Genomic DNA, 25,005 nt, shown 5'->3' on the forward strand with positions numbered 1-25,005 from the left:
CGTGAGCAGGTGCCCTCCAAATTACCTGTACTTTATATCTACATCTGATGATCAGTATAGAGCTGAGGAAGACTAATGCAGCCACTCAGCCTGCTAGAAATAGCAGCTAAATCTTCCTCCAGCATCAGCTGTGAGAAACTATGCAGTTATTCCACCTGTACAGTTTTCCACAGCCAAATCCTCTTCAAATTACTGTCTTAAATGAATGAAATACCACAGACAATGTAGTAATGTAGTGAAAGATAGACAGACAAAATGTTCACAGTTGGAATGCCTCACATCAAAGTGCTGCAGGATCAAGGCAGACATAAGGTTAAACAATAACATCTGCTGGGATATTGGGAGGATTCTGGGACCACTACTCCCACCCCTTTTGCACCTGTACCAACCAATGGCGAGGATTTTGTTATTACAAATAAGACAGCATAGGACTCATCATCCCATTTACATATGAATGAACCACCATCCTACCAAGTGACACTAACGTAACCAATACTGATCACATTATTTTCTATAAACTTATACTGTTATTGCTATGTCAAATGAAGCTTTCCATACCTTTGGAGGAAAAACTGAATTTGGGGAAAGATGTCTTTTTTTTTTGTTTTGTTTTCCTATTTGTAATGTTTACATCATTATCATTATTATCAAAACTGATCTTGCTATTGCTCTTGTCACTGAAAATTATTAATTGTTTTATGTATCATTGAAACAACCAATGAAATGACTGATGGCAGTGCCCGTTTTATAGCTTGGCAGTCTGGGGTAAGTAGAGTAATGTTGCTGTTGATTAACCCAAATCTGTTCTATTTTAAGCAAATCAATTGCACAAAAGTAACCCATGAAAGTAGCAGTGTGCAGTACATTAGTTATGGGATGCTTTGAACATATGACCTTGCAATCAGCAGTTAAATGCATAAATTCCCACAACCACCTCATTTGTTCCCCATTAGCTTGAGCTTGACGGTATATGATCATAAAACGATATCCCACCATATATATTAAATCCTGAAAGACCCCTCAAGAGTTAGGGCTTAGAGACGGTTTCTCAGAAGGAATTAACTATAAAATTATGCATCTTTTAGGATATGATGCCAATAACTCTATTTCAAACCCTTAAAGCTCATATTTTATCAAACTCTTTACAAAAGGGTACCACTTGCTTAAAACCCTGGTCAGATTCTTAGGGAGAGGGTGTTTATTGAAGTTTGAGGTCCTTTTATTGAATCAAGTTTAGAACAGACCATTGTATTTCTATTAAATCACAAGGATAAAACAGTAGTCTTACAAGTTAACTTTCTTTAGCCACCACAAGAACCGACTAACAAATAGTTTCATCCATGAAAGCAGAGTTAATTCTCTTGCACAATGTTTATGACACATATAATAATCTGCAGCAGAATAAAAACATTCACTGGGCACACAATGTATAAAGTCTTTGTGTTGTGCATTCACATGTTAACACACACACATACGCAAACACTTATGCCACTCGCAAGCCATATGAACTCATTAACATGATTTAATTAACAACAGTATTTTAATTAAATATCCTATTTAAAACCTACACTCAAAAGTCTAACACAGACCTGGACATTGTTATATTCCATATCCTTCTATTAAGAAGTCAGCTGTGATCAGCTGGTTGAGCCTTTTGCTGAGCTGACATTTAGTGTTCATGAATGTATATATTATACATCCATTCACATATTTTGTATACAATTGTGTGAAGCAGGTCAACAAATCAAAACAAAAGCAGAATGACCTAAGAGTGCTTACAAAGGACAACAATTTCCCCCTCATTCCTAACCCAAACATAATAATAATAGTTTCAAATTTTGGCACAAGGCCAGCAATTTCTGGAGAGGGAGCAAATCAATTACATCGATCTCAGTGTTCAACTGGTACTTATTTTATCATACCTGAAAGGATGAAAGGCAAAGTTGATCTCAGTGGAATTTGAACTAAAAATATAAAGATGGATGAAATTCCACTAAGCATTTTGCCAGATATGGTAACAATTCTGCCAGCTTGATGCAGTTGTAGTAGTAGTGTCATTAGTAGGGAAGTGAATTGATAGAAACAGAGCTTACAAAATGCTTTGTGGTATTTGTTTTGGCTCTTTATATTCCACATTCAGACTCCAGCAAAGTCAACTTTGCTTTCATACTGCTAGAGTTGAGAACTGGGTGCGACAAAATCAACTAATCCTTCACCTTAAAGTTTTAGCCTTGTTACAAACAAGTTTTTTTATTATTATATAAGTTTATGATGATTGCCTTCCTTTAATTGAGCAGGTAAGGTAGTTCTCCTCTGCTTGATGGCTAGGGTGAAAGAGGTTTAGTGGACAAGGTTGAAAGGTGCGAGGACAGAGACATTCCAGTTTGGTAGAACCCTCACTGACATTTTCAAGCTTCACTTAAGAAAGTGCAGTCCTTGAGTGAATTTATTGAAAAGTGGGTGGAAGTTGTATAAATGACAAAAGTAGATAGTACCACTCTAAGTACAGACCTGTAAGTCAGAGAATGAGAATTGGAGAGGGCTCTTTCCTTTGGAGTTTAGGGAGACCTTGGATAGTAGGGTTCCTCGATTATTCCTAGAAGTCCTCTTATAACAGGAGGAGCACATCACCATCATCCCTTTTTTCTCTTTTTACTGTTGTACACAATGTACACTTCTCTTGTTTGTCTTATTGTATACTCTGTTTACCTTCTATATATAATTTTTTTCTCATTTCCTTATATGTAAACCCCAACATTATGTCTGTCTTTGTATAGTCCACTTCATCCTTTGCCCTGGTGGGAAAATTTTAAAAATCATTATAAGTTTATAATAATTATATTAATTTAATTTTTTTTCATCCTTTCATTGTATGTAAATCCCTACTTTATGTCAGTTATTCTGATGTTCCCCTCCTCGTCTGTTGCCCCAGTAGCAAATAAAAGAAATCATTATTATTATTACTAAGGTGGTGAGCTGGCAGAATTGTTAGCATGCTGAGCAAAATGCTTAGCAACATTTTGTCTGTCTTTAAGTTGAGTTTAAATTCCACTGAGGTCGACTTTGCCTTCATCCTTTCGAGGTCAATAAATTAAGTACCAGTGAAACACTGGAGTCAATGTAATTGACTACTTCCCTCCTCCAAAATTTCAGGCCTTGTGCCTATAGCAGAAAGGATTATTATTATTATTATTATCATTATTACTACTACTACTACTACTACTGAAGGTGATGGATAATAAAATTGGTATAAAAGTATTTAAGTGAAAGACTAAATCTGTTGCTCAGTTTAATACTTCCAGTCTGGCCCATGCATGTTCACACTGTTGTCAATCAGGGATCAAGTCTGAGAATCAATTTCTCTCTTCCTTCCACCACCAATCTTGATGGCTTCATACAAGGTCAACAACGCTGCTCTTCTTTTGCTGATTTTGAATTCAAATCCTGCCATATGTAAAATTAACTGCACTTTTTATCTTTCTGGAGGATTCAACAAAACAAAAACCAGTCAGATACTGGGGCCACTTTAATGCATTATGTCTAGCTTACCCTCTCCACATATGTTGTAAAATTGGCTATACAATAGAAATCCTGATTGTTGAGTCAACAATTTGACATATTTAGAGAGAAGAGCTAGCAACCCCTATGTTCAGCATATTACATATTCCAAGTTGTATGTAATCCGTTATTGAAATCCTCTCAGAAACACGCACACACAATTCAATGACTGTTTGAATTCAACTTAAATTGCAGTAATTGTCTAGCTCAAGGTTAGATTCAAATGAGCAAACCTATATAATCAAAGTCATTCCAGCTGTGACCATCCTGTTTTGGAGAAAGCCTTGGACAGGGCCCCCACTCCCTTATCTGGTGGGCAGTGTGGAAGCTATGGATAGATGAGTGGTTGGCAAGAGCTGCACAAGCCATCTACAAGGATGCTGTTAGCAAGGTGAAAATCAGCAATGAGTATAGCAACAAATTTAGTGTACAGGTAGGAATTCACCAAAGACTGGTTCTTAGCTCCCATCTTGTTTTTCATAGTCCTCCAGGCTATAACAGGAATTTAACACTGACTGCCCTTGAGAGCTCCTCTATGTTGATGACCGTGTTCTTATAGCAGAATCACTACCAAACTAGAGAAGAAATTTCAAGTGTGGAAAGAAAGTCTGGAATCAAAGGTTCTTAGAATTAATTTACCAAAGACCAAAGTCCTAGTAAGTAGAACAGACAATTACTAATCCCTTCAGGGAGATGGCCCTGTTCGATACATAGAAAGGGTATAGGTAGAAATTCCATACAGTGTACCCAGTGCAAGCCATAGATACATAAAAGGTGTAGTGGTATCACAGGAAGATTAACAGAGAAAGTAGTCAATAAACACTAAGAATGTACAGAAAATAGACTTCCACCAATGTACAGAGAGGTCCTTAGAAGTAGTAGATAGCTTCCGTTATCTAGGTGACCAAGTTGGCAGGGGAGGATGACGCTCTGAAAGAGTTGCTAGAAAAAGAACGGGCTGGGCAAAGTTCAGAGAGTTCTACCTTTGTTTGTGAAAAAGGGCCTCTCCCTTAGAGTGAAAGGCAGTGTATGATGCCTGTATTTGGACAGTAATGCTACATGACAGGGAAACGTGGGCTGTGACTGCAGAGGACACCTGAAGACTTGAAAGAAATAAAGCCAACATGCTCTGCTGGATGGGTAACATCAGTGTGTGTATACAACAGAGTGTAAATGATTTAAGAGAAAAATTGAGTATAAGCAGCATCAGATGTAGCATATAAGAGAGAAGAATGTACTGTTATGGTTGTGTGGTGCATATGAATGAGGACAGCTGCATAAAGAAGTGCTGATCTCTAATTGTGGAGGGAACCTGTGGAAGGGGTGGACCCAGCAAGATGTAGGATGAAGTGGTGAGAAACTATCTTCAGATGTTGAACCTTACTGGGGAGAAGACAAGGGTCTGAAACGTCTAGCAATTTGCTGTGCTTAAGAAAACAAATCAAGCTAAGTAAAATTGAAGCACGTCCTTTACAGACATGCTCCCCACCACCACCACACACACACTCTATCTCTCTTCTATCAAAACTTCTCCACAACCAATTTTCCTAATATCCCTACCACTCACTGCAGGCCCCTCCAGTTTCCCTTACACACTTCACCAGCTGTAACATCCCCACCATTCTCCTACATGTGCCTATCTGCACACTCTCCATGTCCTCCAATTTCTCTCCACCCCACTCCAATTTCTTTCACCATCACTTGCTACAGTCATATCTTCCTCATTCAGAATACCCCTCAATCCACTCTGTACTACTTATACTCTCCCCAGCTGCTCCCTGTGGGTAGGACCCAATACTTTTCCAACACCCTCTATTCTCTCTCTCTCTCTCTCTCTCTAACAGTCTTCCACTTTCTCTTTCCTTGTCCTACTGGAAGTTGCCAAGTATCCCAATAGTAAGACAACTATTTCTGTCCCTCTATTATACTCTAACCATTTGCCTAGCACACAGCGACTTCCTTCATTTCCACTCTCTCTGTCAGCAAACAGGCCTCTGTCTTGAAAACTACTTGGTAACCCCATTGGTGCTGGTGCCATGTAGAAAGTACCTGTGCTGGCGTCACATAAAATCACCCAGTACACTCTGCAAAATAGTTGGCATCCAGTCACAGAAACCTTGCCAAATAATGACAAGTGAAACCTGGTGCAGCTCCCCAACTCTTGTCCAAATGTCCAACCCGTGCCAGCATGGAAAACAGATGTTAAATGATGATTAAGATGATAATGACACAATGAAACTAGAAGTACTTAATCTAACATGCCCCTTTTTTTTATTCTCTTTCTTTTTTAAGACAGTAAATTGTGATTTGAGAGAGATTTAGTAACTATTTCTGGCATGATGAATAATTACATAGTAGCCCTCTGACTCAAAGTACATTGAAGCCAAAACATTTGGTTTATTTGGAAAGATTCTCCACTTTTGCACTGACTACTTCATCAGTGCATGGTATCTAAACAAGACAATAGCAGCACTGTTCTTCTTACCAAGCATGAATCTAATGATTGCTGGCAGACTGAAAGCTGGCTTTTCTTAAGACATTCCTGCTAAGATGAATTTGCTGTTCTAAAAATAAAATGTGAGGAAATGATTTGAAAAATTGGTATTAATCAATTCTTCTTGGATGTTCCAAAGCAACGGTTAGGAGAACTAAACTGTCTGAGAAAATTTCTATCAAAGGAAAAATTATATGAATATGTCTGCCAATACTGTTCCAGAATTTCAGTAAGTGAGAAAATAAGTCAGTGGAACATTTAAGCATAGTTAGAGAAAATATGAAAGATGAAATGATTTCTTGGGTAGATTTATATATTTATTTATTTTGGAAGAATTTAATAAAGATTAGCAGGATATTTGCCGAAAATCAAGTAAAATTTTCTCTTACATGAGATAGAATCAATAGATCCTACTTTATAATTCCACTACCCCACCACTATTTACTGACTAACAAAATAGGAAAAGAAAATTTTAGCAAGTCAAACTGTCTTTTTTTTATTTCTTTGTATGAATTTATTTCTTAAATTATAAATAAATTTAATTTTAAAACAATCGAGTTTGTATTTAGAAAGGAATTTTACACAAGCAAAAAGACATATCCTCACACATAAACATCTCAAAGACGTGCATACACAAGTTTATCACAAAAACACAATTACACAGATGCATGCACATATCTCTCACACATACACACACACAAACACCAAAAAAAAAAAACACAAACCAAATTGATTAGCAACAGATTCATTTAGCAGATCAAAGATAAGTCTCCCACAGAATAGGGCACCAATATATCACTGATAGTATTCCCAGGTGATTTGGTTACCTATTCCAAAATGCTAGGTGAACTTGGTAACAAAATTAAGTGTATTGCCATAATACACAGCAAAATCCTTGCAATGGAGTTGAACTCAATATGAGTAAATAGACCAGTATCCTATCCACACAGCCAATGTGTTTCTGCTATGTTTACATATTTGGATGGCTCAATCATAGAGAATTGTATCATGCATCTCACTCAACAATCACCTCATCTATGATGACCTAACAGGTTTTGGTTCAAACTAAATGCTGTTTCTTTAAAGTCTTCATCCAGCTCTGCTTCATGGAACTATCCTCTACCATTTCAAGTGCATTTATACTCACCACATACCCTCTGTGTACATCACATGTCCATACCAGCATAGTGACATTGTCTTCTGTACTGATTTTCCATGGTTGCCTAGCCACTTCCTCAATCCACTTGTACAATACAGACTTTCATTGTAAATCAACACAGTGCATCCAACAGGTAAGCCAGTGCAGATCCTCTGCACTTGCCATACCCCAAGTTTCATACTCAGAGCAACAGCATGCTTCTTATACATACCTACCTTATATACACTGCAGTTTTGTAGAGAGAGAGAAAGAGAGAGTGAACCAATCTCTTCTATGGCCAACAGATGCTAGTGGGCTCCTCTCGAATTTATCCACTCCTGTCCCTGCCTTTACCCTAACCTCAGTGCATTTACTGAAAGCATTTCCAGCATTTTACATCCCATTTGATGTTCGCTTTTTCTTTTAGCTCACTGTCACTTAACTCTTCGGTCCATGCCGTAACACCTAATGGAACCATACAGAATTTCTTATTCACCAGTCATCGCAGACTCTCTCACCATAATGACCAACACACTCAAAGGAGGACAAAAAGATCAAATTTATTCCTTCTATTAAATGTTAGGAAATAATTTTATATTTAAATGGTCAAGAAGCATTTAATGCATGGAAGGAATAAACTAAAATAGAGAAGTAAAGAAAAAACAAAAGGAAAGATCTTTTTACTTTTCTGATTCTTCTTTCTTCTGCTCGTCGCTTTTTTAATCTTTGTCTGTCTCTCTCAAAATCTTCAACCATTTCAATGCAAGGTAGCAGATTTTCTCGTGGTTCCCATGTGTCATTTGATGATGGATAACCAACCCAACGGACTTTATAACGCTCTTTTCCCTAGAAGAAAGAAAAATAGTAATAATAATAATAATAATAATAATAACAACAACAACAACATGCCTGTTAATTGATATGACAGTGCCTACTGATAGAAAGAACTCAGCAAAGGAATTTGAAAAACATGAAATATAAGGACCTTGAGATTGAGATATCTAAGACATGGAAATTAAAACCCAAAACTATCCCTGTTGTTGTAGGTGCCTGGGAATGGTCAAGAAAAGTACCAAAACATTTTTTTACCAGATCCCTGGGAAACCAACAATCTATGAGACTTAAAAAGCTGTGTTGACATCAATCACCCACATTCTCAGGAAGTTACTCTCCCTCTAATATATATGTGCCTGAGGTCTCAGGTTGAGACCTGGTTGGAAGATGAAATAAAATGCAAATCAATTGGAAAATAATAATAATAATAATAATAATAATAATATAATAATAATAATAATAATAATAATAATGATGATGATGATGATGATGATTTATCATAACCTCATATTTTTTCAAATTTAGATACTCTTTTGATCTTGTATTCTTTTACTACTGTGAGTTAGTTCTGTGCTCTCTAAGTTCAAATCACAACAAGGTAACCATTGTCTTCCATTCTTTCAGTACCAGTCATGTGCTGGAGTCAATTGTTCTCTCTCTCATTTTTTCTTTCTGTCTCTTTCTTTCTTAAAGAAATCAGCTATGATCAGACCTAGAAAGAGATGGATTCCACTAGGTCTTAAAAAGTGCCTATGACAGGCCAGATGTCATGACAATGACCCAACAACTACATCAGAGCATAGAGGCTCAAGGCAAGGTTTGTGTATAAGTAAAGACATACATTCTACAAAACATGTCTTTACTAGTTCAAAAATGGCATAAACCTACCCTAAATTGTTCAAGAAAAGATTTGAAGTAAATTAACAAGAATTTAGAGCTACATCTATAGTGTATGTGCTAGAAATGGAAGAGATTTAAAAAACCAAAATTATTCCATACAAAACAGATACAGGCAAATACCTTTGTAAATTTAGGACAAAACAAATATGTATAAAATAACATCAAAATGAAATGACAGCGATGACATCATCAGTATTAACCAAAGACAAGAATGTACCACATATCAACCTTGTTTCATTGTTATGTCACTCACTTCAAAGCAAACTCATTTTTTTTGCAATGCAGTGATGTCAAACAGCTTGTTATACACAGACATACACATATTCTCTCTCTCCCACCTCCCTCTAAGAAACTGACTCCATTCAGTTATACAATCAGTTCTATGCAGCAATATCATTTTATGTCTGCTTTCATGCCAGCATGATTTTGACAGAGTTTTACAGTCAGATTCAGGCTCTTATTTGGAGTTGTTAACTTCTTGTTCCCTCATTCATTCCATTTTTCACATATGCCAACCATTTCAGCAGTTTACTGTGGTACCAGCATTAGATTACAGAGGTTGTCATGTCTACACACACACAGAGTAGCAGCAGGGTTTAAACAGTCTTGTTGCATAGCACCTTAAGCAAGTATCTTCTGCCATAGCCTTAGGTTAATCTTATGAGCAGAATTTCATAGACAGAAATTGTGAAGAGCCTGTTGTATGGGGGGGGGGGGTTGTGTCCCTCTATGTCTCTTTGTAGTTCAACAAATCAAGATCAATAGAATAAGTATCAGACTGAATTAAGTACTGGGGTCAATATGATGAGTTAAGTCCTTGAAGGACAGCTAAAATTCAAAGCACTAAAAGAAAAAACGCAAAAATTACACATTGACCTTTTATATTTATATTTATATATATATATATATATATATATATACACACACATACATGAGGGGGGAAGTCAAAAATTATCTGCACTTTCACCATAACATATCTTTATCATTGTCACACTACCTTCTGCACATGCATGCTTATAGATGGTACTATTGTGGCCAAGTGATCCAAGTTTGAGCCTGATCGTGCCATTTTTCTTTCGTTACAGAGTAAAGCATGGCCGCTCCACTAGCAATGTGCACCAAAGAAGAACAAAGAGTAATGTTCTAAGAGATGGTAATGGTGAACTGATTCACTATTACCATCTCTTGAGCTTGCTGAATCTTCTCGTCAGTGGTGGAGGACGATGGCGTCCTGCTCCCTCTTCATGCGTCATGCTTGTCCGGCCACTTTTAAACACTTCTACACAGTAGTGCACTGTCCCCGTATTGTGCTAAAAGCCTCTGATGAATTTCAGCAATGACACACCTTCTGGCCAGAGAAATCGGATCACTGCTCTTTGCTCTTCTCAGGTGCACATTGCTAGTGGAGTGACCATGTTAACACTGTAAAGCAAGAAAGAAAAATGATGCCATCAGGCTTAAACTTTGATCATGTGACCAGAATAGTACCAACTATAAGCATGCATAGAAAGCAGTGTGACAATAATAAAGATATGTTATGGCGGAAGTGGATACACACACATATGTATATATATATAGAAACACACACACACATATATATATTAATACACAACATAAATAAAAACACGTAATACACAAATAATGACATTTCAAAGGGAACAAGAGTGACTTTTAGATTTGTATCTCCAGATAAGAAAATATACAAACACCTGTACTCTTTGTTCAATGTTAGGTTAGGTCTACAAAAATGAAAAAAAAAAATGTGTTGATATACACACACACACACACACAAATGTAGGTTATCTTCAATAAACATACATGCACATATATGCTTAAACATATGATTAGGGTCTCACATGCGTAACACAATGAATTTAAAAACTTAGAGCAACTGAGATTATTTATGCAATTATTTCACAACAACTCAGAAACTTTAAGGTTGTATAAAATCAAGAATTAACAAACAAGAAAGACAACTCCAATACAATCTTCTATATGAAATTTTTGGACTATATAAACAATGTAGATGAGCATGGATCTAGTCTTTAAAGTCAATTGAAGGCAACAGGTATGTTTTGATCTTATTAAATCTTTTCAGCAAAGTATATTCTACAAAATTAACACGAGTAGGAAGTGATCAATGTATAAAGCAATAGAGGAGGAATAAAGTGATGCTGATTATCACTATCAACAATATAGCCAAGGGAAAATACCTCAGGAGGAGATATTTTGTACTAAATATACATTAAGTACAGTCTTACATACACATGTCAACACTGATTGCAACCACATACACTTTCATACACTACAATTACTCACATTTTCATAGGCTACTACACAATGACACAAACATTCACAACCAGATTATATGCATAATACAAATACATATAGCAAATGCCCCATGATTTTATATTACTGGTAGGAATATTCTGTTGATTTCTGTTCCCAGTGATGGGAACAGAAATCAACAGATCAACTGGTGCCAATAAGGATGGCTTTATCATTTTCTTTAACAGTCTACTGATAAGGCTTGCTTCAGTAACAGCCAATCTTATATCATCACTTCCTGGACCCATCACTGGCGAGGCCACTTTATTAATAACAGCATTTACTTTGCTGACAACATTAAGAAGCAACAGCAGTCTCCATTATGTTTCAGGTTTATCAACTAGTGCATCAACATTTTTCCATATAACAGTGTTTTTATAGCCAACAGCTTCTACCAATGAGATCAGTGCATACTAGATTGTGCAGGAACACTCTAAACGTACACATATGTATTTGAACAAAATGTATATGCATCATTATCATACATACAGAACACCATCTGTAATCTGTAACATCCATCTTTTTCAGTTATAACTTGTAACATGCATTTTTCTGTGTATTTATTTCAGTTAAAAATGAAGCCTCATATCATATGTACATTTTATAGTGATTGATGTAGCTTGTCACCACTGAATTGGTCAGTAGAGAATATAGAGGAAGCCATTTTAAATGTTATCACATCTGTTTGCTTTTTGATGAATTTATATTTTTGTACAAAACTATAGGCCACAAAACAGACCACACACATATACAGAAATACAGATCATATATGCATCTATGCAAATATAAACCATACACATATACAAACACAGACCACACACATACCTACGAATATAAACTACTCAAATACAAAGACCACACTCACACACGGTTGTATACCAGAGTAAAATGAAGAGAATACTGAAACAATATTAACAATATTAGAAAGACAAGGAGAAAGAGAATGGTGTGTGGGTGTGTAGAGCAGATATATTAATATATCACATGAAATATAGATTACCAAGTGATATATAAAGAGTGCTTGAGGGTACTGGGGTGAATCAGGGTACTGGAATGTTAAGAATGAACTACAAGGAAAACAATGAGAGGGAGGACAAAATTGAGGCCCAGGATCATCCTAAGAACGGATGTTGATGACAGTAAGGTTATAATAGTGGTGATGGTGGTTATGATGGTATTGCTGATGGTGATAGTGATGACTAATAGAGCTTTAAACAGAAGGAAATAATGAAATAATGTTGGTATAAAAGTATCATAGCTTCACTTTAGCATCTGATAATAAATATCGTTACAGAGGACAAGATGATGAATAATGGGAGTAATACAAAGTGACAATGGAAGAATGTTGTATGAAAGTAGAATGTGAGAGTAGAGAAAGACAATAGCGATGAAGTTGGGATAGACTGTATGTCTGTAATGCAGGATAGCCAGTGCACATTGGCCAAACTGTAGCATGGGAACATTGTTGAAGTTTGGATGTTTTGAATATTAAACAACATAGAAGCTAAGGTAAATTGTGACGTGATGATGATGAGAAGGAGGAAGAAGATAGTGGTTGTGATAGTGAAGCAAAGACAATAAGGTATACAGAAACGTTCACAAATACTTAATGTGAACGAACTTCAACAATAATAACCTTTAATTATGAAATGCATCAACAAAAGCCATTCTTTTTGTTTGTTTGTATAATGAAAGTTTCTAGAATCAATGGATTCATTCAATAAAACAATTTTACTCGCAGTCACATTCTATTATTACCAGTCTGATATTACATAACCATATGTGGTATAATGATGATGCTTTCACAACCACTTAAGTTTAATTTAGAAAGCCCCTAACAACAGTTTAGATGGACTTGATGTACAATTTACAGATATACATAACATGTATCGTCATTTTTATGTCTGCTTTTCCACGACTTACTGAGACAGTATTTAATGGCCAGATACCCTTACTGTCACCAACCCTTATTTGCTTTCAAATAAGGTATTTTTATTAGACTGGTCTTCAAATATTTTATTCGAATGATGTCAATATAAAAACACATGGAAACATGTATTCACACACACACACAGATGTGCTGGCCAACAAATAGCAAACTTCCAATAGTTTCTGTGTACCAAATCTCACTCAGAAAACAATGGTCTTCCCAAAGCTATAAATTCTCTGTCTGTCTCTCTCTCCTACTCTTAGACCAGTACTCTGTTGGTTAAAACAACGAGGGTTCTAATTGATCCAATCAATGGAATAGCCTGCTCATGAAATTAACATGCAAGTGGCTGAGCACTCCATAGACACACATATTCTTAAAGTAGTTCTCTAGATTTAGCGTGACACACAATATGACAAGGCTGGCCCTTTGAATTACAGGTACAATCATTTTTGCCAGCTGAGTGGACTGGAGCAATGTGAAATAAAATGTCTTGCTCAAAGACACAACATACTGGTAAGAATCGAACACATGACCTTACGATCATGTGCCAAATATCTTAACCACAATAGCCAGGCTGTAATGAAAACACTTATCTAAAGTATTACAATGGGATGAACACTAGAACAATGTGGTTGCAATGTGAACTTCCTAACCAGAAAGGCATGCCAGCGGCTAAATATTATTCTAAGGCAATGGGATATCAGAATGGGTGTATGTAAAAATAAAGCTTGTATATTACTGAGTGATATCAAAGGTACTGAGGCAGATGGCGATAAGGGTGGTAGGTGGATTGACAAGAGTGGGAACCATGAATTGGCAAAGGTGGAAGTGGGGGATTGGATAAACTGGCATGTTTGGTGTTATAGTGGACAAAATTAGGTCTCTCTCTCAACAATCTAAAGTTTAAATCCTGTCAAAGTCAACTTTGTCAGTCATCCTTCCAAGGTGGATAAAATATAGTAACAGTGAAGTACTTGAGTTGATTTTTTTAATCAACTGTCCCCTTCCTAAAAATGTGTGGCCTTGTGCCAATGTGAGACATTATTGTCATTATGACATAACTGAAAACTGGGTCATTAAATCCTTTTTACGCTACATTCATGATAAAATTTGTGAAACCTAACTCAGACAGCAAATTCCCCATTCCTTTTTACAGTGAAATAAAACTCTTTCTGGGCTTTAGACCAACATCAGATAGGACCTTATCCATCATTAGGGTAGCTAATACATCAGACTGTCACCATAGCAACGCCACAACTTAACATGAGAAGGAAATATTCCTGTGGATACACCATCAATGCAATACTTGGTGGGAAAATAAGCCCATCCTCAAAAAAAAAAAGGGGGGGGGGTCATCATGAACTAGTTTATTAATTAGAAAGAGTAGTGTTAATTAATAAGTTTTATAAAGTGGAGATTAATAGAGGGCTGCTCACTGTATAGTGAGGTGGAGACTGGCTGACAGAGCTAGTGTAACAAGCTCACCATCACCACCACCTCTTGACTATTACTGATAACATAGTTATGTTAGAAACATGATACTGCTGCTGTTGAGACAAAGGCCAGCCAGACTGACAGAATGCCAAACAGGAAGATACAGTAAAAACTGAGAGTGAAGCTTGGAAAACATGGTTCTGGAAAAAGAAAAAGTGCAAATCTGACAAATTCTTTTACAGTTAGTAACTTCCTGAAAGAGTTTGTTTAACATTGAGATTTTTACACACCAATCACAGCCATCATCACAACCACTATCAGAATCATAAACATCATTGTCATCATTACTAGTATTATTGTCATCAATCATCATCATCATCAACATTATCCTATTCCCTATCATTATAGCTTCCAACAGACAGATGGCTAACCTTTTGAACCTATTACCGACAGCAACCTCTGTTTCAAATATTGTAACCTTCAATCACTCTCCCGCCTACACCACAAAGGCAATCATCCACTATCCTACCTTCTAAATAATGAAATAACACAAAACAAGAGGAAGGCACATCTCTTGGTAAAGAAACATCAACAATCTGCCTTGATCCCAACCTCCCTTTCTCTCAATCTGCATACATAGGGCACTTGGAAAGTCACAATGCAGTTCATCATCAGAATCATTTTTACATCTACTTTCCTTGCCAGCACAGGTTAGATGGGTCATCATGGTCTAAATCGTCATATATTGAGCTGCTGCTTCCATAGAAGTATCATCTGATCTGGTTTCCACAACTGGATGTTTTTCTTATCACCATCCACTTCACACAGTGCAGTGGGTGTGTTTTTCATGGAACCAATACTAATGAGTTTGAGCAAAGGGACCTAAAAAGTATATGCATTCTCTACCCAGTCTATCAACCCTTCTGCAGCATATACTTGAAGCAACACTAGAAAGTGATTGTCTCACTTACTCATCACTTTGAGGGAGTGCAAGTTGTCAGCTAACACCAGTAGAGGAAAGCTTAAGGTTAGAGGTAAGGTGGTGTTTTGTACACAAGATGATGTAACAATATTCAGAGCTCAGGCATGTAAACCACAGGGTGGTAATAGTGGGAAGCCATACCAGCTGTGAGACAAGAAGTGGGTGAGGGGAGCAAATAATAATCAAGAGTACACAATAACCAAGGGTGAGTATATTTGCTCAGGTGACCAATGAGGGTATTCAGAAAAGGAGTGGGTGGCTGGGTGGATGAAAGAAAGGATCAAGGTTATTTAGAACAGCAGAACTAGACAAAGGTGAAAATAGATGACTTGGATTAAGATAAAGATTAGGTATGCCTACACTTTAAAATATATCTTTTAACAGTCTTGGAGTCCCTAAAAAAAAGAGCCATGTGTACTGTCATCACTCTCCTCAATGAAGCCTTAAAAATAAAACATGTATATGTAAATATATATGTGGGTACATGAGAGAGTTCACATATTTATGAATATGTATGTAAATATGTATATACAGCATATATCTATTCCTAACATGTGACCCAACTAACTACAAGAAGATGTGAGAGACTCAAGTATATGGAATGACTTAGATAACAGACAGGCAACGATGTTCTCAGATTGCATATAATTGGATGGTTGTGGGGCAGTCCCAGTCCGAAACAACAATATACACCAGCAAAATGTATCATCTTTTTTTTCTGTCTTTATGCTCTCAGTTCAAGGTTGACTGTGCCTTTCAACTTTTTTGGGGTCAATGAAATAAATACCAGTCAAGTACCCAAGTCAATATAATCAACTAGCAGCCTCTCTAAAATATCAAAATAGTAGAAAGGATTATTATTATTAAAGCAGTGGGCTGGCAGAACCATTAGCATGCTGGGCAAAATCTTTAATGGCATTTCATCCGCCCTTATACGAGTTCAAATTCCATCATGGTCGACTTTGCCTTTCATCCTTTTGGGGGTTGATGAAATAAGTACCAGCTGAACACTAGGGCCAATGTAATCAACCTATTTCTCCTGCAAAATTACTGGCCTTGTGTTAAAATTTGAAACCACTACTACTACTACTATAATAAAGAATGGTAAATTGGCATAAGCACTATAAAACATCAGAAACATGCTTATGTTTTCCGTGGCCCTTTCCATTTTGAATTCAAATCCTCACAAGGTCATTCTTGCTTTACATTCTTCCAGGGTTAATAAAAAAAAGTATTAAAAAATCTTTTTTTTAAATTTTAGCCTTACATCCACTGTGCATAAAATGAGACTGACAGATGAAAAATTAAGGCTTCACATTCTATCAGCACCAGAATATTAGTTCTTAGGGAACTTGAGACAATGTAGAATAATAGTGTGTCCAAAAATAAAATTCCTGCAATGGATTTGAACTCCTGATAATCCATGATGTAAGTAGTTGAGTGCCTTATCCACTTAGCCATCATACACTTTGCACAAAATTTTATATCATCATCTAATATCCACTTTTCCATACTTCCATGAGTCATGAGATAGATTTCCTGCAGCCAGATGTCCTTCCTCATGCCAACCTTAACCTGTTTCCAAACAAAATAATATTTCTCCATGGCCAGGCATGATTTTAACAGAAGACTTATAACCGACATGTGATGTCTATAAGATTACACACACACATGCTCAGATGTGCACGTGTGTGTATACATGTATGCACAAAAACACACACATACACAACGGGCTTCTTTCAGTTTCCATCAACCAAATCTACTCACAAAGCCTTGGTTGGTCTGGGACTATAATAGGAGTTGCCCAAGGTGACATGCAGTAAGACTGAATTGAAAACCAAATGATTAGGAAGTAAACTTCTTGACCACACAACCACATCATGTGTGTGTGTTAGTTGGTCTATGTTGAAGCATGTATTTACAAAAATGGTAGGAAATAAGTGCATATGTGTAAATGAGTAGAGAAAAGGATGGGTTGGCACAAGAGAAACAGAGGGGGAGAGAGGGAAGAGTACAAAAAGACAAGTGTCAGAAAGAGTATAGAAATATTTGAGAGAGAGAGAGAGAAGTAGAATATAAATACACACACAGACAGTTTGGTGTGGAAGTGTGGAGAAGTATGTGTCAGTGATTCATTATTTATGTCAAGGAGATGGAGGGGGTGAGGGGCATGTTGCTGATCTGATATGCCAGCTGGTTTGATTGGGGGTGAAAAAAATCTTGAACCTAAATATCTCCACAGGGAAACATGAATTCTAGCAGATTTTTACTGAGAAAGACTGAGAAAACAGAAAGAATAGATTCTCTCTAAAACACATCTAATTTTTACAGGGTAATATATTTTGGAAGTTTTTCCTTTGTTTTTCGAGAAAAGCAAAGAAAATAGTGAGCCAGTGAAAGGCTTCTAAGAGGTCACTTAACCAGCTAGAAACAGCAGGAAAAATATCCTTCAAATCATACTTTACTGTCAGAACAATGAATGTGATAGTTGGTCCAATCAATGGAACAGCCTGCTCATGAAATCAATGAATGAGTGCACTCCATAGACATATTCTTTTACTTGTTTGTCATTTGACTGTGGCCATGCTGGAGCACCGCCTTTAGTCGAGCAAATTGACCCCAGGACTTATGCTATCAATCTCTTTTGCCAAACCGCTAAGTTACAGGGATGTAAACATACCACCATCGGTTGTCAAGTGATGTTGGGGGGACAAACAGAGACACAAACATACACACACATACATACATACATATATATATATACACACACACATATATATGACAGGCTTCTTTTTAGTTTCCGTCTACCAAATCCACTCACAAGGCTTTGGTTGGCCCGAGGCTATAGTAGAAGACACTTGCCCAAGGTGTCACGCAGTGGGATTGAACTCAGAACCATGTGGTTCATAAGCAAGCTACTTACCACACAGCCACTCCTACACCTCATGTGTAACCTTAAAATAGTTCTCATGGGAGATTCAGCATGACACAGAATGTGACAAGCTGGCTCTTTGAAATAAAGGTACAATTCCATTTTGCCAGCTGAGTGAACTGGAGCAACATGAAATAAAGTGTCTTGTTCAAGGAAACAATATGTCACCAGGCACTGAACATATGACCCTAACCACTAAGCCACAAGAACATTAATGTTGTCCTAGATTCCTCAAAAAAAGCAAGAATGTCTGATTATAGATCTGATCAATCAAAGTAGACCTGAGGTTAAACAATAACAACAAAAAATTGGGTGGGGAAAGAACAGACCTCCTGCCAAATACTTATGTTAGCAAGTTAAGTAAATGATTGGCTTAAGAAACAGGTTTGAACCCGAATATCACCAGAGGGAAACGAGAATTCTGACAGGTTTTCATTGACAAAGACAGAAAGAAGTTAAAAAGAAAATTCCCTTACAAAACACATCTTTGTTAATGACCTGTGTAAATAGCATGATCTACAAAGCCATTGAGAGTACAGGTACATAAGCTGAAGAACATCTATGTGTTCATTCAATCCGCCATTTTTCTAGATATAACCATCCCATCTCTCTGATGTGGCCACTTGTGTAATCCTAAATTCTTGCAAGTAGCTCCTGATTTCAAAGACGACAGTGGGAGATAATGTAGTCAAAGGTGGATTGTGGCTAGGAAAAATAGGATGGTTAAGACTAAGACATCTTTAATCAAGAGGCTGTTGCACCAAAGCTGATTTGGGTCTTAAGTAAAAGCAAATACAGAACATACACAATTGAAACATTTCTTACAAGACCACTAACTATACTAAGTCTTCTAACAATTTTTAAAAGATACAAGTTCAAACATTGTGGGTAAGGAAGACTAGTCAATGATGTCAATCTCTAATGATGATTATAGCTACAAGTAGGTCAAGATTAGGTATGTTTGTTGATGATAATGACAATGTTTATTGGCAGATTTATCACAATGCCACTTTTCTGTCCATCACTTGCCAGCATTGAGAAAGAGAAATATTAAAATGGAGAGGGACAATGTAGAGAGGCAGCGAAGGATTTTTTTTACCATAACCAGAGAAAGAACGAAGCAGATGGAGATAGATACCTCAAGACTCTGAGCTGCTCAAATAATTCCCTATCACTAATCAACTCAAAAGTTCATTCCATCTCTCTCTCTCTCAAACATAGATAAGTGGTCTCCCTTCCTCCTCATCACTACCATTCCTGATTCACCCTGATCCATACTACAGGGAGTGTGTTCAAAGGTTACTAATAGCTGTGTATGTGTGTCCTATTCAAGTGAGATATACCATCAATACCACATACATTTTCATTCAGCTGGCAAAAATGAGTAGTACTTGTATTTCAAAGGGCCAGCCTTGTCACACTGTGTGTCATGCTGAATCTCCCTGGGAGCTACATTAAGGATACACATCTTTGTGGTGTGCTCAGCCACATGCATGTTAATTTCATGAGCAGGCTGTTCCATTGATTGGATCAACTTGAACCCTAGTCATCATAACCAATGGAGTGCCATATACTGGTGTAAGGAGTACTTTATAACTAGGATGGTAGTGCTTGTGATGCGGGATGGTCGCCTGTTGGAGGGGAAGATGAGGGCTTAATAGTATGGGGTGGGGAACCATAGTGATAATGACAGATTACAGGTAGTGTGTAGGCTGACAATAGTAGTTGCTATAGAGTGTATGGTGGTGGCTGTAGTTAGTAGTGATAATAGTACTGAAATTACAGAAAAGAAATTTTAGTAATAGTGATGATAGTGGTAATGATAGGGGTAGGAGTGGAGGCTGTGGTGATGATAATAGTAGTGGCAGTGGTGGTAATGATGATGATGGCAGTGATAGTGATGGTAGCAGTGTCGGTGATTGCGATTATGATTATAATGGTTGTGGTTATAGCAATGATGGGGGTTGGGGGGTTGGTAACACTAGTAGTTGTGGGGTGGGTGATAGTAAATGATGGCCATTTTGATGATAGTAACAATGATGGTTGTGGTAGTGGTGACAGTGATGGTTGTTCATGAAACTAGTAATAAGTTCTAATGGACAACTGGTATGGCAGCTAACACAGCACCACCACTACCAGACACACACACACACACACACACAATCCAGTTCAAACATGACAACAACTATAATGAAACACAACCAAAAGATTATTTCCTTTTTTGTTGATTTACTAATTCCTGAGTTTAAAGAGTGTGAAGGAGGTGGAGGACAAGAGAGGAATGAATGCAAATTACTGTCATAAACCTGTGGAATGTTAAGCTGTTAACTTACTGCTGCATACATGTGTGTGTGTGTGTGTGTGTTTGTGGTGGAGCAGGGTGAAGGGGATCTTAAACACCCTTCTATGTTAAATAATAACAATAATAATGATTTCAAATTTTGGTATAGGGCCAGCAGGTTCAGGAGAAGGGAAAGTTCATTACATTGACCCTGGTACTCAACTGATACTCATTTTATTGATCCCGAAATGATGAACGGCAAAATCAGCCTCGGTAACGCAGAATATGAAGACAGACGAAATGCTAAACATGCTAACAATTCTGCTAGTACAATAATAATAATGATTTATTTGCCACAAGAATGTTGGATGGAGAGGTCACTATAAAGACATCTTAGACAGTGTGGTGGTGGGGAAATGGAGGGGGTTGATAGAGAATGATCTCCATCTAGAACCAGTAAGGGAATTCCAACAGAACCAAGATCACCATGACTATCAAAAGCAAGCACCCTATTTTAAGTGTTGCTTTGTCACCTATAGGTACATAGTAGTTTTATCTGTTCAAACCCTTTTTGACAGTCATCCATCCAGTGACAAATTCAATGGCAGAGAGCATTTCATTACTTTCCTTTTTCCAAGTAGAACTTGAAAAGTTGAGGGTTTGGCAGGAGCAGAAAGTTTCTGACTTTAATCTTTTCAGTATCACAGCAATAATAAAAACAAATTATTCTTGAGTAAGGTATAAGGCAAGCAATTTGAGGCAATGGAGGTGAGGTCTACATCATTGACTTCAGTTAGTTTATTTTATCAACCATGGAGGAATGAATAGTTTAGCTCAGTGGGATTTGAACTAAGAAAGTAAAGAACAGAAATAAATGCTGCAAAGCATTTTTGCCAATGCTCTAATGATTCTGCCAATGCTCTTATGATACTGAAAGTTCTAAACATATATATACAGCTAATTATATCCCCACCCCAAGTACTCAATTAGCATTTTATTTTATTAACCACAGAAAGTTAAACGGCAAGATTTGAATAGCTACCACTGAGTAGTCCAGTCTGCCTAGCTGTAAATAGGTACCATGAAATAGTATAGCCCTTCAAGCTGTATATAGGTACCACTCACTAAAAGCTACAGTAGTACTTATAAATAAACAAGTTTTGTTTGCTCACATTACTGAGTTGCCATATGTGATCTCGGTTCACCATGAAAAAAATGAACTACAAAGGCCTTGCTTTTTTTTTAAGTTATTAGAGTTAGACCTGCATGGGAATACTAAACACTTCAGCCCGCCATCTTCAGTTCTTATGATCCTGTATGACTATGAAAACACTAGGCAGCATAGTCCTGTATCAACTAATTCTTATGGTCTTTATAGACACCAAACAAAGTTACTATACACCCCTTCAGTTCTAAACCCACCAACTCCATATCACTATTGCTCATGTGAAAATGAATTAATGAACTGCTTTCTGTTGACTACGTCAAAACTAACCTTTGACCTTGACAAAAGCCTGAAATGTCATGATCTCACCCATACAGCCTACCCTTTGGTTAATCTGAAGTTTCAAGCTCATGCAAGAAAATGAAAAAGTTAAATGAAAAGACAAAAAATACGCAAAAAAATATTCTAAAAAATATTTAAAAAGAAAACCCTTATCAATTAGTTCAATTGCAGAACTCAAGGTCAACAGAGACAATTCTAAAATTATCAGGGAACTTCATATGAAAATTATAATTCATGATCAGAGAATGAAATTCAAAATACTAATGTCATTGTACTTGCTTATGGAAAATTGATAAACTTGTGTCAAACAAATATTTCACACATTTAAAAACAACTGAAGAATATACACTCAAACTTTTAGAAATAGCAGGCAAATGTCCTGCAAATTACACACTAGTATGTTAAAGAATGGACACAGTGACAAAAATAAAGATGGGTTACTCATGGCTGAAATGTCTGAACACAGACTTGCTCAACCAGGGCTGGCTTGGGGTTATAAAACAACAAAATAAAATCCATATAACATCACCTAACATTACTCACAAATTTCTGTCTGTTACAAACTATTATTACTATTATTAATATATTAGGGCATTGAGCCCTAATATATTAAAAAGGCAGTGAGCTGGCAGAATTGCTACTGTACGAGGCAAAATGTTCAGTGTCATTTTGTTCGTCTATGTTCTGAGTTCAAATTCTACCGAAGTCAACTTTGCCTTTCAACCCTTTCAGGGTAGATAAAATAAGTACCAGTTGAGCACTGGGGTCACTGTAATCAACTTAGCCCCTCCCCCAAACCTTGCTAAACTTCTGTCAAAATTTGAAGCCAATATATTTAGGTAGTGGATTGGCAAAATCATTAGAACGTTGGAAACAACGACTTCCTATATTTCTTCCAGTTCTTTACATTCTCAAGTCCAAATCCTGTCATCCTTTTATGAGTCAATAAGAACATCAGTCTAAAACTAAAAAGACAATATAATCAACTAGCTCCTTCCTTCAAATTTCAAGACATGTGAATAATGCTTTGCAATATTTCTTCTGAATCTTAATGTTCTAAGTTCAAATTATGTTGAGATCAACTTTACCTTTCATCTCCCCTGAGTTGATATAACAAACTACAATTAGTGTTGATTGTATCAACTACTCTTCCTTAAAACTGCTGGCCTTAAGGTGACAAGCTTACAAAATCATTAGCACGCTGAGCAAAATGCATAGCAGTGTTTCATCTATATTTATGCTCTGGATTCAAATTTCATCTAAGTCAACATTGCCTTTCATACTTTTGGGGTTGATGAAATAAGTACTAGTTAAGCTCTGGGGTTGATATAATCAGCATGTCTCGTCCTCCAAAATTTTAGGTCTTGTGCACATAGCAGAAATAATGTTTTACCATTATTATTATTGTGGAAGCGAGTTGGCAGAACCATCAGCAAGCTGGGCAAAAAGCCTAGCAGGATTTCATCCATCCTTTTGTTCTGAGTTCAAATTATGTCACGGTTGACTTTGTCTTTCATCTTTTTGAGGTCAATAAAATAAGTACCAGTTAAGCATTGGGGTTGATGAAATCAACTAGTGCACTCTCACAAAATTTGAGTCCCTGTGCCAACTTCAGAATGAAATATTATCATCATCATGAGCTTACTAGGCAAATGCCTTCACTCACTAGCATTCAAGCCCCTTCCCAACAGATTATTTTTCTCTCAGCATATGCTACATGGCAGTGAAACATGGGCCGTGACTGCTGAGGACATGCGTAAGCTCATGAGGAATGAAGCCAGTATGCTCCGATGGATGTGTAATGTCAGTGTACTTACTCGACAGAGCGTTAGTTCCTTGAGAGAAATGTTGTACCTAAGAAGCATCAGTTGTGGTGTGCAAGAGAGACGATTGCGCTGGTATGGTCATGTGGCGAGAATGGTTGAAGATAGGTGTGTGAGAAAGTGCCAATCCCTAGCAGTTGAGGAAAACCTGGGACGAGGTGGTGAAGCACGACCTTCGAACGTTAGGTCTCACCATGGAAATGACTAGAGACCGAGACCTATGGAAGTATGCTGTGCGTGAGAAGACCCGGCAAGACTAGTGAAGCCATAACCCATGGCCCCTACCTGGGACGTAGTCAGTCCACCTGGCACATAAAATCACCCACTACACTCTCGGAGTGGTTGGCGTTAGGAAGGGCATCCAGCTGTAGAAACACTGCCAGATCTGACTGGCCTGGTGCAGCCTTCGGGCTTGCCAGACCCCAGTTGAACCATCCAACCCATGCTAGCATGGAAAGCGGACGTTAAACGATGATGATGAAGTCAGGAAGCCTCTACAGTTCTTCCTCATCGCTTCACTTTTGCAGGGTATTCCAACAACCCATTAAAAACCTTTGTGAACAGGTTATGTCTTCATGGTAAATCAGTTCTGCTGAGCCCATCCCTCCCTAAGCTCTACAACCTAGAAAAAGAGTTGAACTTAGCACTGTTGAATAACAAACACTCAACAATAGTAAATAAATTGATGGTCACCTGACTCATATTTACAGTTAGTTGAACTGGGTTATATGACAGCTAAATGCTTGAACTTTTTCTTTTTTCTTTCACTCATTCCATACGCTGACTGTGGTTTTGTCACACACGTTTTAAATTATTATATCAAATATTTGCTGGCTAAAACTGAACCATACCATTGATACC

The 25,005-nt window shown here is 37.2% G+C and overlaps 1 protein-coding gene across 3 annotated transcripts in view; it reads right to left on the reverse strand.

Annotated features, from left to right (window-relative positions):
* The window catches only part of LOC115210952, a 157,602-nt gene that overhangs the window by 81,859 nt on the left and 50,738 nt on the right, over positions 1-25,005 (reverse strand). For all 3 annotated transcript variants that reach the window (XM_029779749.2, XM_036502202.1, XM_029779748.2), the window contains exon 2: positions 7,875-8,036. In XM_029779749.2, coding sequence (XP_029635609.1) covers positions 7,875-8,036 — 162 coding nt within the window. The remainder of the gene's footprint in view (positions 1-7,874; positions 8,037-25,005) is intronic.

The sequence above is a fragment of the Octopus sinensis genome, linkage group LG4, assembly GCF_006345805.1.
Source record: "Octopus sinensis linkage group LG4, ASM634580v1, whole genome shotgun sequence".
NCBI lineage: Eukaryota > Metazoa > Mollusca > Cephalopoda > Octopoda > Octopodidae > Octopus > Octopus sinensis.